General features: G+C 45.5%; 1 protein-coding gene across 5 annotated transcripts in view; it reads right to left on the bottom strand.

The window, feature by feature from the left end:
• Positions 1-9,597: 9,597 nt before the first annotated feature.
• cd164l2 (CD164 sialomucin-like 2) overlaps positions 9,598-13,666 on the bottom strand; it is a 45,438-nt gene continuing 41,369 nt past the window's right edge. For 3 of the 5 annotated variants that reach the window (XM_038795241.1, XM_038795273.1, XM_038795256.1), the window contains one exon: positions 9,936-13,058. In XM_038795241.1, coding sequence (XP_038651169.1) covers positions 13,040-13,058 — 19 coding nt within the window. In that variant the 3' untranslated portion in view covers positions 9,936-13,039. The other 2 variants (XM_038795249.1, XM_038795264.1) reach the window with 1 other exon arrangement.

Below are 13,666 nucleotides of genomic sequence, written 5' to 3'. Positions count from 1 at the left end.
GTTGGAGGTCTGTCTCTAGCTTCACTGCATCAAGTGCAGTCCACGTCGACCCAGCCTAACACATCATGGTACCAGTGAGTGATACTGCAATTTGACGGACCTACCTTGAGTGAATCAGCGTTGACCAGCAAATAGCCATCCAGTGACATGGAAAACGTCCGCCCTCCTCCGCAGCTCTGCATCGCCGGCAACCTTGGTGCAAATTGGAAGATCTTCAAACAAAAGTTCCAACTATATATCGAAGCCACCGACCTAGAGGCCGCATCGAACGCCAGGAAGATCGCACTATTCCTCTCCACAGCTAGGGACCACGCCATCCACATCTACAACTCCCTTACATTCGCTGAAGGCGAAGACAAGACAAAATTTAAAACAGCCCTGCTGAAGTTCGACAGCCATTGCGACATTGAGGTTAATGAGAGCTTCGAACGGTACGTTTTCCAGCAGAGGTTTCAGGGTAAGGATGAACCTTTTTAGTCCTTTTTGACCCATCTCCGCATCCTCGCGCAGTCATGTAACTATGACTCGACAGCTGATTCCATGATCCGGGATCAGATAGTTTTCGGGGTCCACTCCGAATCCCTTCGCCAGCAGCTCCTGAAAGTCAAGCAGCTCACCCTCACCATCGAAACGTGCGTTGTCCACGAACATGCTAATTGGTACTCCCTCATCAGGGCGGCGGAGAATGCAAAGCTAGCCTCCCACAAGGTGGAATGGGTGCAGGCTATCGCACAAATGCAGGGCCTCAACATAGACGAGAGTGGCCATTTTGACGCTTTTCCCGGGCCCCTGCGCATGTGCGCCACGACCGAGGGGACGGCGAGACCGACGACCAGACTGTGCAGGTGCGTACGTTGTTCGACCGCACTGCACATGCGCGATGGCACATGGAACGTGCTGGCGTTGGCGTCATGACGTGTCCGAATTGTGGCTCCTCCCATTTAAAGCAGCAATGTCCGGCAAAATCACGACAGTGTCTACAGTGTGGCAAGCTTGGCCACTACATAGCCCTTTGCAGATCTGCTCCACTGCCCAACAGCCAGCGATCCCAGCCACGGCGCAGAAGTGTCTGTTCAATACAGCAAAGCATGCCAGATTCCGACCCCGACAGCCTAACAGATCCTGATGCTGAGTGCCTCAAATCCCCATACCGGGTGGGCATCATTACAAAGCATGCGCTGCCTATAGTGAAGCACCTCTCGATCCTCAGCGTGGATCCCGATGACGAGTGGTGTGCTGTCCTTAGTTAACAAGGCTCGCATCCGGTTCAAACTGGACACCGGCGCATCGGCGAACCTCATCTCGAAATCCGATCTAGACACCATCCGCGTCAGACCAATTATTCTTCCACCGGCCTGCCAGCTCCTTGACTACAATGGCAATGCCATAGCTGCCTGTGGCTCGTGCCAACTCGGAGTGTCCAACAAGTCAATTAAAGCGAGGCTGCGGTTTGAGATCGTAGGACCTGACAGCTCGGTGCTCAGGCCTGCAAGCTCCTGAACCTGGTTCAGCGAGTCCACACCATGTCATCGTCACAGGCGACGGCCTCACCTGATGAAAACCGCCAGGCTGATATTGATGACATCATCACGCAGTACCACAGCATGTTCGACGGAATGGGCACGCTCCCATACCGATACAAAATCCTGCTCAAACCAAACGCCACCCCTGTAATTCATGCACCACCACGTCGGGTGCCGGCACCCCTCAAGGATCGCCTCAAGCAGCAATTACAAGACCTCCAGGACCAGGGCATCATATCAAAGGTCATGGAAACCACAGACTGGGTCAGCTCCATGGTCTGCGTCAAGAAGCCGTCAGGGGAGCTTCAGATCTGCATCGACCCCAAGGATCTAAACTGCAACATCATGTGGGAGCATTACCCGATACCAAAACAAGAAGGGTAGACCAGCAAGATGGCTCATGCCAAATTCTTTACGAAGCTGGACGCCTCCAAGGGTTCTGGCAAATACAGCTGGACGCATCCAGTCACAAGCTGTGCACATTCAATACCCCATTCGGTCGCTGCTACAACCGGATGCCTTTTGGCATCATCTCGGCCTCATATTTCGCCGCATCATGGAACAGATGATGGAGGGTATCGAGGGGGCACGAGTGTATGTTGACGATGTCATCTGGTCCACAATTCCCCAAGAACACATCGCTCACCTCAAGCAGGTATTCCATAGAACCCATGAGCATGGTCTCCAGCTCAACAGGGCCAAGTGCTCGTTCGGTCAATCAGACATCAAATTCCTTGGTGACCAAATCTCGCAGCAAGGCGAGCGGCCAGATGCTGACAAGGTTTCGGCGATCAACGCCATGAAGACCCCAGAGGACAAGAAGGCGGTCCTCCGCTTTCAAGGGATGGTCAACTTCCTTGGGAAATTCATTCCCAATATGGCGTCCCACACCACAGCCCTCCGCCATCTCGTCACAAAGTCGACGGAATTCCAGTGGCTGCCTGTGCATGAAAAGGAATGGCGTGAGCTGAGAGTGAAGCTCACCACAGCCCCCGTTCTGGCGTTCTTCGACCCAACCAAGGAGACCAAGATATCCACTGACAGAAGCCAGGACGGCATTGGGGCAGTGCTCCTCCAACGGGATGACTCCTCGTCCTGGGCTCCAGTGGCGTATGCCTCCAGAGCCATGATGCCCACTGAGCAACGGTATGCTCAGATTGAGAAGGAATGCCTGGGCCTCCTAATGGGAATCGACAAGTTTCACGACTAAGTTTACGGCCTGCCAAAATTCATGGTAGAGACGGACCACAGGGCACTAGTCCACATAATCCAGAAGGATTTAAATGGCATGACGCCTCGGTTACAGTGAATCCTTCTCAAGCTATGCCGCTGTGTCTTTGAACTTGTCTACACGCCAGGCAAAGAGCTCATTGTTGCAGATGCCCTTTCCAGGTCCATTACCACACCGTGAACAAACTGACTTCATCTGCCACATCGACGCGCAGGTGCAATTGTGTGCCACCAACCTTCCGGCCTCTGATGAGAGGGTCATCCAAATTAGTGAGGAAACAGCCAAAGATCCTCTGCTACAGCGAGTGATGCAGCACCTTACAAATGGCTGGCAGAAGGGACAATGTCCTCAGTTCTACAATGTCAAGGACGACCTGACGGTGGTGGACGGCATCCTCATGAAGCTCGACAGGATCGTGGTTCCTCAGAGCACGCGATCTATGGTGCTCGGCCAACTCCGTGAGGATCACCTGGGGGTCGAGAAATGCTGGCGCAGAGCTCGGGAGGCAGTCTATTGGCCGGGTATCAGCCAGGACATTGCCAACACGGTCTTCAACTGCCCTACGCCAGAAATTTCAGCCAGCTCAACCCAAGGAAACTTTGCAGTAACATGAGCTAGTGACCTCCCCATGGTTCAAAGTCAGTGTCGACCTTTTCTACACCAAGGGGCGTGACTATGTCCTCCTGGTCGACTGCTTCTCCAGTTACCCGGAAGTGGTGCAACAGTCCGACCTCACGTCGAAGGCAGTGATCAAAGCCTGCAAAGAAACGTTCGACAGGCATGGGATACCGCTCACGGTGATGAGTGACAACGGTCCCTGTTTGTACAGCCAGGAATGGTCTGATTTTGCATGGCTATACAACTTCCGTCACGTAACCTCCAGCCCCCACTACCCGAAGTCAAATGGGAAGGCCTGAAAAAGGGGTCCATATTGTTAAGAGGTTGCTATGCAAGGCTGCAGACATAGGCTCCGACTTCAACCCGGCGCTGCTGGCATGCCGGGCAACCCCACTGTCCACTGGGCTGCCACAGTGCAGATGCTCATGAACCGCACTCCGAGAATCACTGTTCCAGCCATCCATGTTCCAGACCTTGACCACCTCACAGTCATACAAAAAAATGCAGTCTCGAGCCCAACAGAAATCAGCATATGACGCTCATGCTACAGATCTACCCGAGCTGGTCTCAACTGATCGTGACCTGGCGGCGGCTGGTCAGCCACAGCTGTGGTGGTCAAGCAAGTTGCCCCAAGATCGTTCCTCGTCCACATGGCTGATGGCTCCTTGCTACAGCGCAACAGACGGGCACTGCGTAGAGTTCCTCGCCCGCCACCTGACCGAAATGCCCCGCCACCCACAATGTTTCCTCCGGACGTGCCCTACCACGAGGCCACCGATCTACTAGCAATCCGGCCAGTTCCTGCGACCACCGCGTTGGCAGCGGTCCTGCCTACCCAAGTGCAGGCGGCCCCTGGTCCACCCTTGCGGCGATCAACATGAATTCGTCGCCCGCCACAAAGACTAAATTTATAGATTGAACTTTTGTAAGTCTTGTTACCTCAATTTTGACCTCTGTAAATATCGTTTTACCATTTCATCTGCCCTATATTTGCACTAGCGACACCTTCCTATGTATACAAGTTCATTTTAGCACATTCTGTATATAGTGAGGCACATATACTTATCCACACGTACCTTAATATTTATCTTAAAAAAAGGGGGGGGAAAAGAGATGTCATAATATACACCTATGTATATAATGGAGTGCAGACAGGCAGTGATTGACACACAGGATGACCAGTAAGCACACAGAACAGAGCAGCCAATCACCAGACAGGACACGGCCACTATAAAGCCAGAGGGCACCAGTTTTCCCGCTCTCTTGGGATCCAGCCTCTGAGACAGTCAGAGCTCGTGAGCTAGCCAGTGCAAACACCATGTGGTAGCTAGCAAGTCTGGTCAGGCTAGTACTAGGTCTCCAGTCAGGTCAGCATAGTGTCAACCCACAGTCGAACATGTATAGTAGTTAAGATGTTAAATAAAATCATGTTGCATCTTATCAAGTGTTGGAAGCCTGTCTCTCGCTACACTGCATCAAGTGCAGTCCACGGCGAACCAGCCTGCCCAACACATCAGCTGTCAATTGGAAACTGTCTACAAATAATTACCATGGAAACACTACAGGAACATTTCAACTTTAGAAACAGCATGGACTATGTTTTTTCCTGTAACCATGTGCTTGCAGTAAGATGGCAAAAGGTTTAAAAATGGGGTCAAACATGCATCACGTCACAATTTTCAATTGAAGTACAATCTTTGCACCTGGTTTTGTCCAACCTGATTCAGTAGGAACAAAATTGACAGTTAGTAGCTCTGGAACAGATGTTGAAGCTTTCCTTCCAAAAGGTCACACCATTCATGAATTTATTTACATCCATACACATCTCGGCCATTTTGCCTACAAAACAAGCATGAACGCTTGGAAAAAGTAACCAATGGGGTGTGAAGACTTTTGCATCTGGCAGATTCAAAGGAAAATTGAAAAGTTATTCCACCTGCCAGCTCGTTCATTTTTAAAAAAAAATTTTAAAAATAAATTTAGAGTACCCAATTAATTTTTTCCAATTAAGGGGCAATTTAGCGTGGCCAATCCACCTAACCTGCACATCTTTGGGTTGTGAGGGCAAAACCCACGCAAACACTGGGAGAATGTGCAAACTCCACACGGACAGTGACCCAGAGCCGGGATCGAACCTGGGACCTCGGCGCTGTGAGGCATCAGGGCTAACCCACTGCGCCACCATGCTGCCCCTCCAGCTCGTTCATTTGACAACCGTGAAAATAGGAAGAATTGTTTAGTCGCCATCGAGTTGGAATGGGCTTGTAATTTATATTAGTCCTTCAGATTTGTTCAAAAATCATGGGAAATGAGGTTTGGCGCAGAAGACAGGTTTTCCCATGGTCACCAGAACAGCTCAATGCGAAAAGTGAAAAGGTGAATGAGTTGCCAAGGTGCGTATCACACATTGAATTTGAAGAGGCAGCAAGTGAATGCAGCAAACTGAAAAACAAATTTAAAGGGGTCTCAAAAAAAAAGGGCACTCGAGTGAATATCAACAGCCACCTGCTTTTATATAACAGCTTTAACTTATTTCACTGGAACATTAACAAAATGTGACAGCCACAAACTCAGGGCAAGTAACGGTAAACGTGGAGCAATTAAAATTAAGCATGGCCAAGAGGCCAGAATTGGAGGAGAGCAGAGAACGAACCAACAGGAGATTAGAGATTTGGGCAGGGGGGCATGCAGGAATTTAGAAGAAAAAATGTGCATTTTTAAAAAGGGGTTGTTGGTTGGATCAAAGACCAATATAGATCAGCAAACACAGGGGCGATAGGTAAAACGGGCAGCAAGGTAGCACAAGTGGACAGCACTGTGGCTTCACAGCGCCAGGGTCCCAGGTTCGATTCCACGCTGGGTCACTGTCCGTGCGGAGTCTGCACGCTCTCCCAGTGTGTGCATGGGTTTCCTCCCACAGTCCAAAGAAGATGTGCATGTTAGGTGGACTGGCCATGATAAATTGCCCTTAGTGACCAAAAAGGTTAGGAGGGGTTATTGGGATAGAATGGAAGTGAGGGCTTAAGTGGGTCGGTGCAGATTCGATGCACCAAATGGCCTCCTTCTGCACTCTATGTTCTATGTAAACAGGGCATTGACTGTTATGAATAATGATACAGACAGGTTTAGATGATGATTGCAAGTTTATAGAGTATGAATGTTATCTTCAGTGATTCTCCCTGCCCCAGCCCAGCACCAAAATGATTGGATGCTGCTGTTCAAATATTTCATGATACATATCAAAGCTAAATGAGTTGGTCTTCCAAATTCCATCCACCATAAACTTTGGGTCATCCCAGAGTGTTTTTCTACCCATGACCACTATGCTTTCTAACCTATAATGGTCAAGCAATGCACAAGTTTAGAATGCCTCAGTAGCAACCCCCCTCGCCCCTTAGTTCTGGCCTTGTGTGCATCCTCGATTTTAATATCTCCACCTTTGGTGGCTAGTCCTTCAGGAGGGTCCCAACCCTCCAAGAATTGAAGATCAAGGTCAGCCAGAACATTAGATTGTTTTACTTGTCACTTGAATATTTCTCTTGACCGGATCCAAATTTTGAAAATGGGAAGGGGCTGTTTGGCTGCCAGTCAAGCATCATTTACCAATTGAATAATGAGTCTTTTCGCTTTCCGATTAGCATAGGAAGCCAGTGCTTCAAGGATGATTGTGCTGGTGATGGTTTTGGGGGGGGGGGGGGGGGGGGGGGAGGGGGAAGTCATGTGATGCAGCCTCCAGGCATACAATGAATCACAGTTGGCAATCACAATCCTACCTTTCAGTTGCCTAGTTCTGGTATTCCTTTTCTACCCCATTTTCTGCACCTCTTTACCTCATTTTCCTCCATTAAACCACCTCTTTGACCAAGCTTTTGGTTTTCTGATCTAACATCTCCTTGTGGCTCAGTTGCACTGGGCGAGATCTACCAGCTACATTGCGCCCGAAAAGCAGCATGGTGTGGCTGTAGATGCCGGGAGATCCCTTTCCCAGATCTACCTGGCCTGGTTTGCCACGGCTCGTGAGATGTTGCCACAAGGCCACACTTTCTGGCAAATCGGAATATATGCATTCCCGAGATCTAACCAAGGCGATGGGATCTAACCCCCTTGGAAGGTCTTGGGCGAGCTCCTTTCAGCGCTGGTCTTTACAAATGGGATCCAGATGGAACGGCACTCATAGGGGTCTCCCAGGGGATCAGAGGCTGCCAGCTGCTTGCCCTCTGGGCAGGATGGCACCCTGGCACAGTCATCTTTCACACGACAGGGATTGGGGTGCGCGCGGGGGGGGGGGGGGGGGGGGGGGGGGAGTAGAGAGATAAATGGGACGCAATCTCTACCTGCACTGAGGATTTCCGGCAAGCGAGCTCCTCAGGGTGGGATTCTCCGGCTGCGTTCGGCCGGTGACCAGAGTGCGCCTGAGGTCAATGGAGTTCTCCATTGTATGTGGCTTGCCTGTGGCACTCTTGTGGTGGGTGGGGCAAGAGAATGCAGCTCTTAGGCTCGGACTAAGTGTGGCCTCGGCCGTGCATTCCCCGTTGAGGAACCCAATCTACCCGAATGGCTGTTCAATAGCATGGTGTTTCTCTGCGCTCTGAGCATCGGGAAACACCTGCCTAATCGCACACTATGGAACACTGCCCATTTGGGTAGATCGCGCCCACTATGTTTTGTAATGCTGCTGTGAAGTGTCTTGGGACATTTTATTATGTTAAATTGTTGATATTTAAAGAGGTTAGCAGCCCAATTTTCTACCATTAGTAATGGTAAAATATAACCTGGAAGCTAAAAGAGATAATGTCACAGCTTTCATAACTAGAATTACACAGAACAATCTGGTTCCTTGCAAGTTCCAATCAGTGGTTAAAACCCCTGTAGAACTTTAGATTCAAGCAGACCATGCATTTATAGTTGGAAAAGCTAATTTAAGTAATTTGTGCAGTGCAGAATGACCCCCATTTGCAGGGAACTTCAAACTTTTCCTCGATCATGGAAAAGTTAAAACGGACCATCATGTCTTTTAAACAGATCTTCAATCCTCAAATAAATCAAGTAGTGAGCTTCAGTTATGAAATAGAAATCTACTTCCAGGACACTCCTGAACTAAAAGGTAAGCTGTCATGCGAAGCCTGAGAAAGCACCATCATCTTACACAGGATTAAGCTATTTCCTAAAATAAAGATGCAATTTAATTATTGATTGTAATTAAGTCACTACTTTGAGTTCAATCTTTTTAAATCTGATTTTTAAGCATATATCAGAATGCATCCAATGCAGGAGGTTAAATAAAAAGCAATTATGATCATCAATTTATTTGTATAATGCAGTCTAAGTTAAAAGTCTCTCTTGATTAAGCTTTACATCCATCAGTAAACACTTTGCGTATGATTAATAACAATAATATTTATTATTGTCACAAATAGGCTTACATTAACACTGCAATGAAGTTACTGTGAAAACCCCCCAGTCCCACACTCTGGCGCCTGTTTGGGTACACAAGGGGGAGAATTCAGAGAATGTCCAATTCACCTAACAAGCACATCTTTCGGTACATGTGGCGGGAAAACCGGAGAACCTGGAGGAAACCAACACAGACACGGAGAACGTGCAGACTCCACATAGTGATCCAAGCGGGAATCGAACCTGGGACACTGGCGCTGTGAAGCAACAATGCTAACCACTGTGCTACCGTACCACCCTAGACTAGAGCAAAATTGCTGTCCAATTATAGCACCTCATTTGCCACATCTATCAGCAGACTGTTACCTTCAAAGTGTCACACTTGACATTAGTAAATTGTAGAGGAATGAAGAATGTCTGTCTTTTCACTTTAGCTGATTTGGGGATTAAGTTTAGGGGTGGGGGGCTGAAACTGGCATATCATTACAATTTAAATGCATCTGACAAATCTTTAAACCAGAACAGACAAAAGCAGAACAGAGGTCCCATCGTCAATATACTGCCCGTGTACTGGAAATATAAAATGCGACTTGCCAGCGTAAAGAGGTACAGCATTCCACCTGTCTTGTAAATAGTTGGTAAGTCCACAGTCGTTACACTTCAGCGTTGGTGGAAAACAAATCTTGCTGTCTTCACTCTGCTCACCAGAACTTTGTGCAAAAATTTCAGAAACCAGTGCACATGGTGACTTTAGTTTCACTACTAACTTGTTAAAACTGATCTTGAACAATTAGATTTTGAACCAGAAAGTTCTTAAAAGCAAAAGCAGTCTGCAGCAAGATCTTTTATTGAAAAAAAAAACACCATCGTAGTCTGGTCCAAGAGCCAAACTATTAACCAGATCTTTTCATTAAATCTCCTTGTACAATATATTCTCAATACAGTACAGAGGGTCACAGGACAGAACTAATGTTCTGTCCATACTCTAGCATTTGCAGCCAATTAAATCCACCATGTCAAAGACAAACAGAATCTTAAAACACCTCCACTGAAATGCAATACAAAATGCGGCATTAGTGAGGAAAACTTCATTATGTTTGCTGGGGAACTGCAGATTTTTTGGGCCACTTCAAGACTATTTCTTCCATTCTTGTGATTATATCCTATTCCAACAGAACAGAAATTTGTTTTAATCACCAATAAAAATGATCACATCAGTTAAATACCATAACATTATACACAACACATTTGAAATAAAGAAACAGCATCTTTTGTCTATTATAAAATTAGACTCGTGTTAGTCAATTTCTTGTTGCACAAACCCACCCCCATTTTCTCCTTCCCAGATTGCTTCCCCACTAATTATACTGGAAACACTGCAAATCCAAATTGATAATCGCTAATCCCCCATTTCCAAATATGAAGTGCTGCAGAATTAAGTCAACATCATGTCAAAGCCAAAATAAATGGGATTAACTAATTATTTTAGTTCCTTCTTAAAGTGGAGGGTCAAAAACGGTTTGGAATAGGTGTTGAACTGACAGTATTCACTCAACTTTATAACCCTTGTAAGGAGAGTTCAACCTCAACAGGAGATGTATTGTTACTAAAAGGTGTAATGCACTTGCAAGTAAAGCACACATTCAGTCCGTTAAACGCAATGCCTGCTGATTATTATATTGCTCAACAGGCTACTCATGTGGCTTTTCAATGGCTCAAGTTTCTAGAACTCTTTAGAGTGCTTTATGTCAAAATGAACAATGAGAGAGCAAGAGGAAGGAGGTGAACATGGGATTAGAAGGCAGTGAAAACCTACATACAGGAGTCTGAAGACAAAGTGGGGGTAACAGCTTGAATACCTGTGTATACATAGCTGAATGAACAATTACAGATAGTCAACTTCAATTCGGGATGGGCAAATGAATGCTGGCTTTGTCAATGATGCTCATAGCTGATAAATAAAGATTGCAAAACAGAGGAAGATGGCAAATGTCAGATCAGAGGCAAAAATACTACCTTCCAAGCCTACCAGCAGAACATTTGTTGCAACTCATTTTGAAAACTCAGGCTCTGCTTCCCATTCTAGGAGATGCAGGTCAAAAGAATTGGATACAATAGAAGGAATAACTTTATGCAATTAGTTAGGATTTGGAAGGCTTTGCCTGATGTGTCCAAAAAAAGGGAATGAGAAAAAAATGCAGGGATATGAGGAAAGAGCATGAAAAAATGCAGGGATGAGGAAAGAACAGGGCAATGACTAACTGGAATGCTCTTTAAAAGAACCTCAATGGCCAAATCGCCATCTCATATGAAGCCATCAAGCACACTACAGAAGCAATACTTACTGTACCATTTTGATTCACAAATAGCAGCACTTTGAATTCTAAGTAACTGGTTTAGCGAGCTGCTATTTGCCATCTAAAATTCTGCCTTGATGTTTAATAATACCTGGTTAAACGTTAGTGCGACTTGGAGCACAGCTGACTTTAAAATATTTACACAAGGTGCACTAACTCAGTACTTCAGGATCTGCAGTGGGGCTGGATTTGACAATTGTGTAATACCGGAAATTGCTGTATTAATGCAGCAAAAAAAAAAAATTAACCATGGAGTTTCCCAAAGCAAGAACAATAAACATTCCGCTATTATAAATGATCCAAATGGGATCACACTGGAAATGTTGTATCTGACATTTTCTCCCTTGCCAAATACAGATTAAATCCAAACTCATTAATAAAGTTCCTCCCCCAATTACACAACTGGAAAATCCTTAACAGCCTGCCTGAAATACATAAGAACATGTTGCTCTCCAAGACTCATTGACCATCAGTGCAGTCCGTGATAGGGTTGGGAAATATGATGAAAAGTAAAACCATAATATTAAGAATTTCAGTGGTTGGAATACTACCTAAAGGTAGTCCGTCATCTTACAACAGTAAATCTGAAATTTGAAAATGCTACTACCTGAACAACAATCACACACAGGTTTGAAACACTTCAAGTGAATTGAGAAATAATATTCAAGTTGCTGTCTCTTTAAATTCCAATTGAATAATGTGAATGTAGGAAAAATCAAAGGTCAGTTTCCTGATCTTGTTGTCTCTAACATGTTTTGAGTAGGTCAAAACCAACAATGTAATGCTCACCATGACAAGTTTGGAGTTAAAGACATAAACAGGTTAGTGCAGTGAGACACACATTTATCATCCTCACCATGCACAATGCACCAGGAAGACAGTAGAGGCAAGACATTTACCTAGAGACTGACTATTCCCAGCCACAAGGCAGCTGGGCAGTGCAACACTGGCACAGTTCTGACACCAGAGAGCTCTTGCTGCCTTTGGAGATGGGAAGAGACAGCTTGCCCCTTACTTGAAAAACATCACATCCTACATAAATAATTTTCTTCTAGACAAGGTACTGCAATTCCAATCAGCAAAGCATTTTCAAACTAAAGTTAAAGATTTCATACTTGCTCATTATTCATTAATCTGATTTGCAGACCATAACCGAGTTATGATTAACCAAATTTATTCAGTTTTCTCTGACAATTGGAAAATCAGCTTTAAGGCTCTCTTTGGGCAACAGTGGTTAACCGGCTTAATTCACACTGATTTGCTGGTCAAAAAAGGTGCAATTGACATTTACAGCAACATAAAAACTATGGCTCAAGTGGTATTTGCCCATTACTGTAGGGAGTAAATCCATCCAAATGATATCCTGCCACCTTTCAGCTAATGGGTTAGAATTGCTCTCGGGGGGAATCTCCCAAAGTTAGTTATGAACCCACCTCTCACCAATAAATACACAGAGGAACCCAAAAAATAGGGAAAGAACCCTGGGTGGCAAACTACATCAAATACAATCCCAGTTTCATTTTATTGAGCAGCCCAACGAACATCACAAAACCAACAAACCATGTTGCAGGAAAATTATCTAATCTAATACGTGCCAAAAGTAGGCAAACCAAGCCATTAACAGGAATAAATGCAGATTATACACTTTTACTAACCCAATATTTGTGCTATCAGCAGTATTCAGAAAAACAAAGTATATTTTTAAAACAGGATCTGTCCCTGCATACATTAAAATATCAATTAAATGGTAAGTCAGTGACCTGAATTCAAGCAAATGCACACCAAACATAAAAATGCACTGAAGTGCATGTTATTAAGACTTTAAAAGCAAATGGAATTTTATTTTGCTGTTCGTGCACGGGAAAGCTATTACTTCCTTTGTAGAGGAAAGATGTTGCAGCCACTTCTTACACAATTTACTGTGCCTCCTCATTACTTGCAGCATGTAAAGGGTTAAAATGAAAGAAAAAAGACAAATGAAGCAAGCACACAGACAATGCAAGCAAGCGCACTTTAGAGCAGTACATTATTACTACAAGCATCTGGCTATAAATGCTAGCCTTGTCACCAATAAAACAATATTTTATTGCCTAAGAGAGCAACTCAACCAGGAACCACTTCACTGCCTCTGCCCACCAGTTAAGGTCTGACAAAAAAAAACATTGACTAATGCAAACAGAAGTTGCAACTGGACATTGCAAAATATTTCTCATATTCATCCCTTCTCACCTGATGAGACAAGTAAATCAGTAACATTTTACCACCATCCTCCAGCCACTCACTTTTAAAAGCCTGTGCCAATTGAAATTTAAGACAGACTGGTGGGTTCTTTTGGGCTCAGGTTAAAGGTATTAAAGATATGGAGTAAAGTTACTGGAGTTGTAGAGACCAACCAAAGTGGAAAGGGTTTAAGCGATGGAATGACCAACTGTTCCCGTGTGGGAGCAGAAACCCAATGATTTCTTTTGCGCTAAGAGTTGACAGCCAAAGCAGTGGTGACCCACTGCACTTGAATAACTTGGTGGAAGACTGGGAAGGGTGGC

Source organism: Scyliorhinus canicula, chromosome 1 (assembly GCF_902713615.1).
Source record: "Scyliorhinus canicula chromosome 1, sScyCan1.1, whole genome shotgun sequence".
Lineage (NCBI taxonomy): Eukaryota > Metazoa > Chordata > Chondrichthyes > Carcharhiniformes > Scyliorhinidae > Scyliorhinus > Scyliorhinus canicula.
This window is presented reverse-complemented; position numbering and strand designations above follow the sequence as displayed.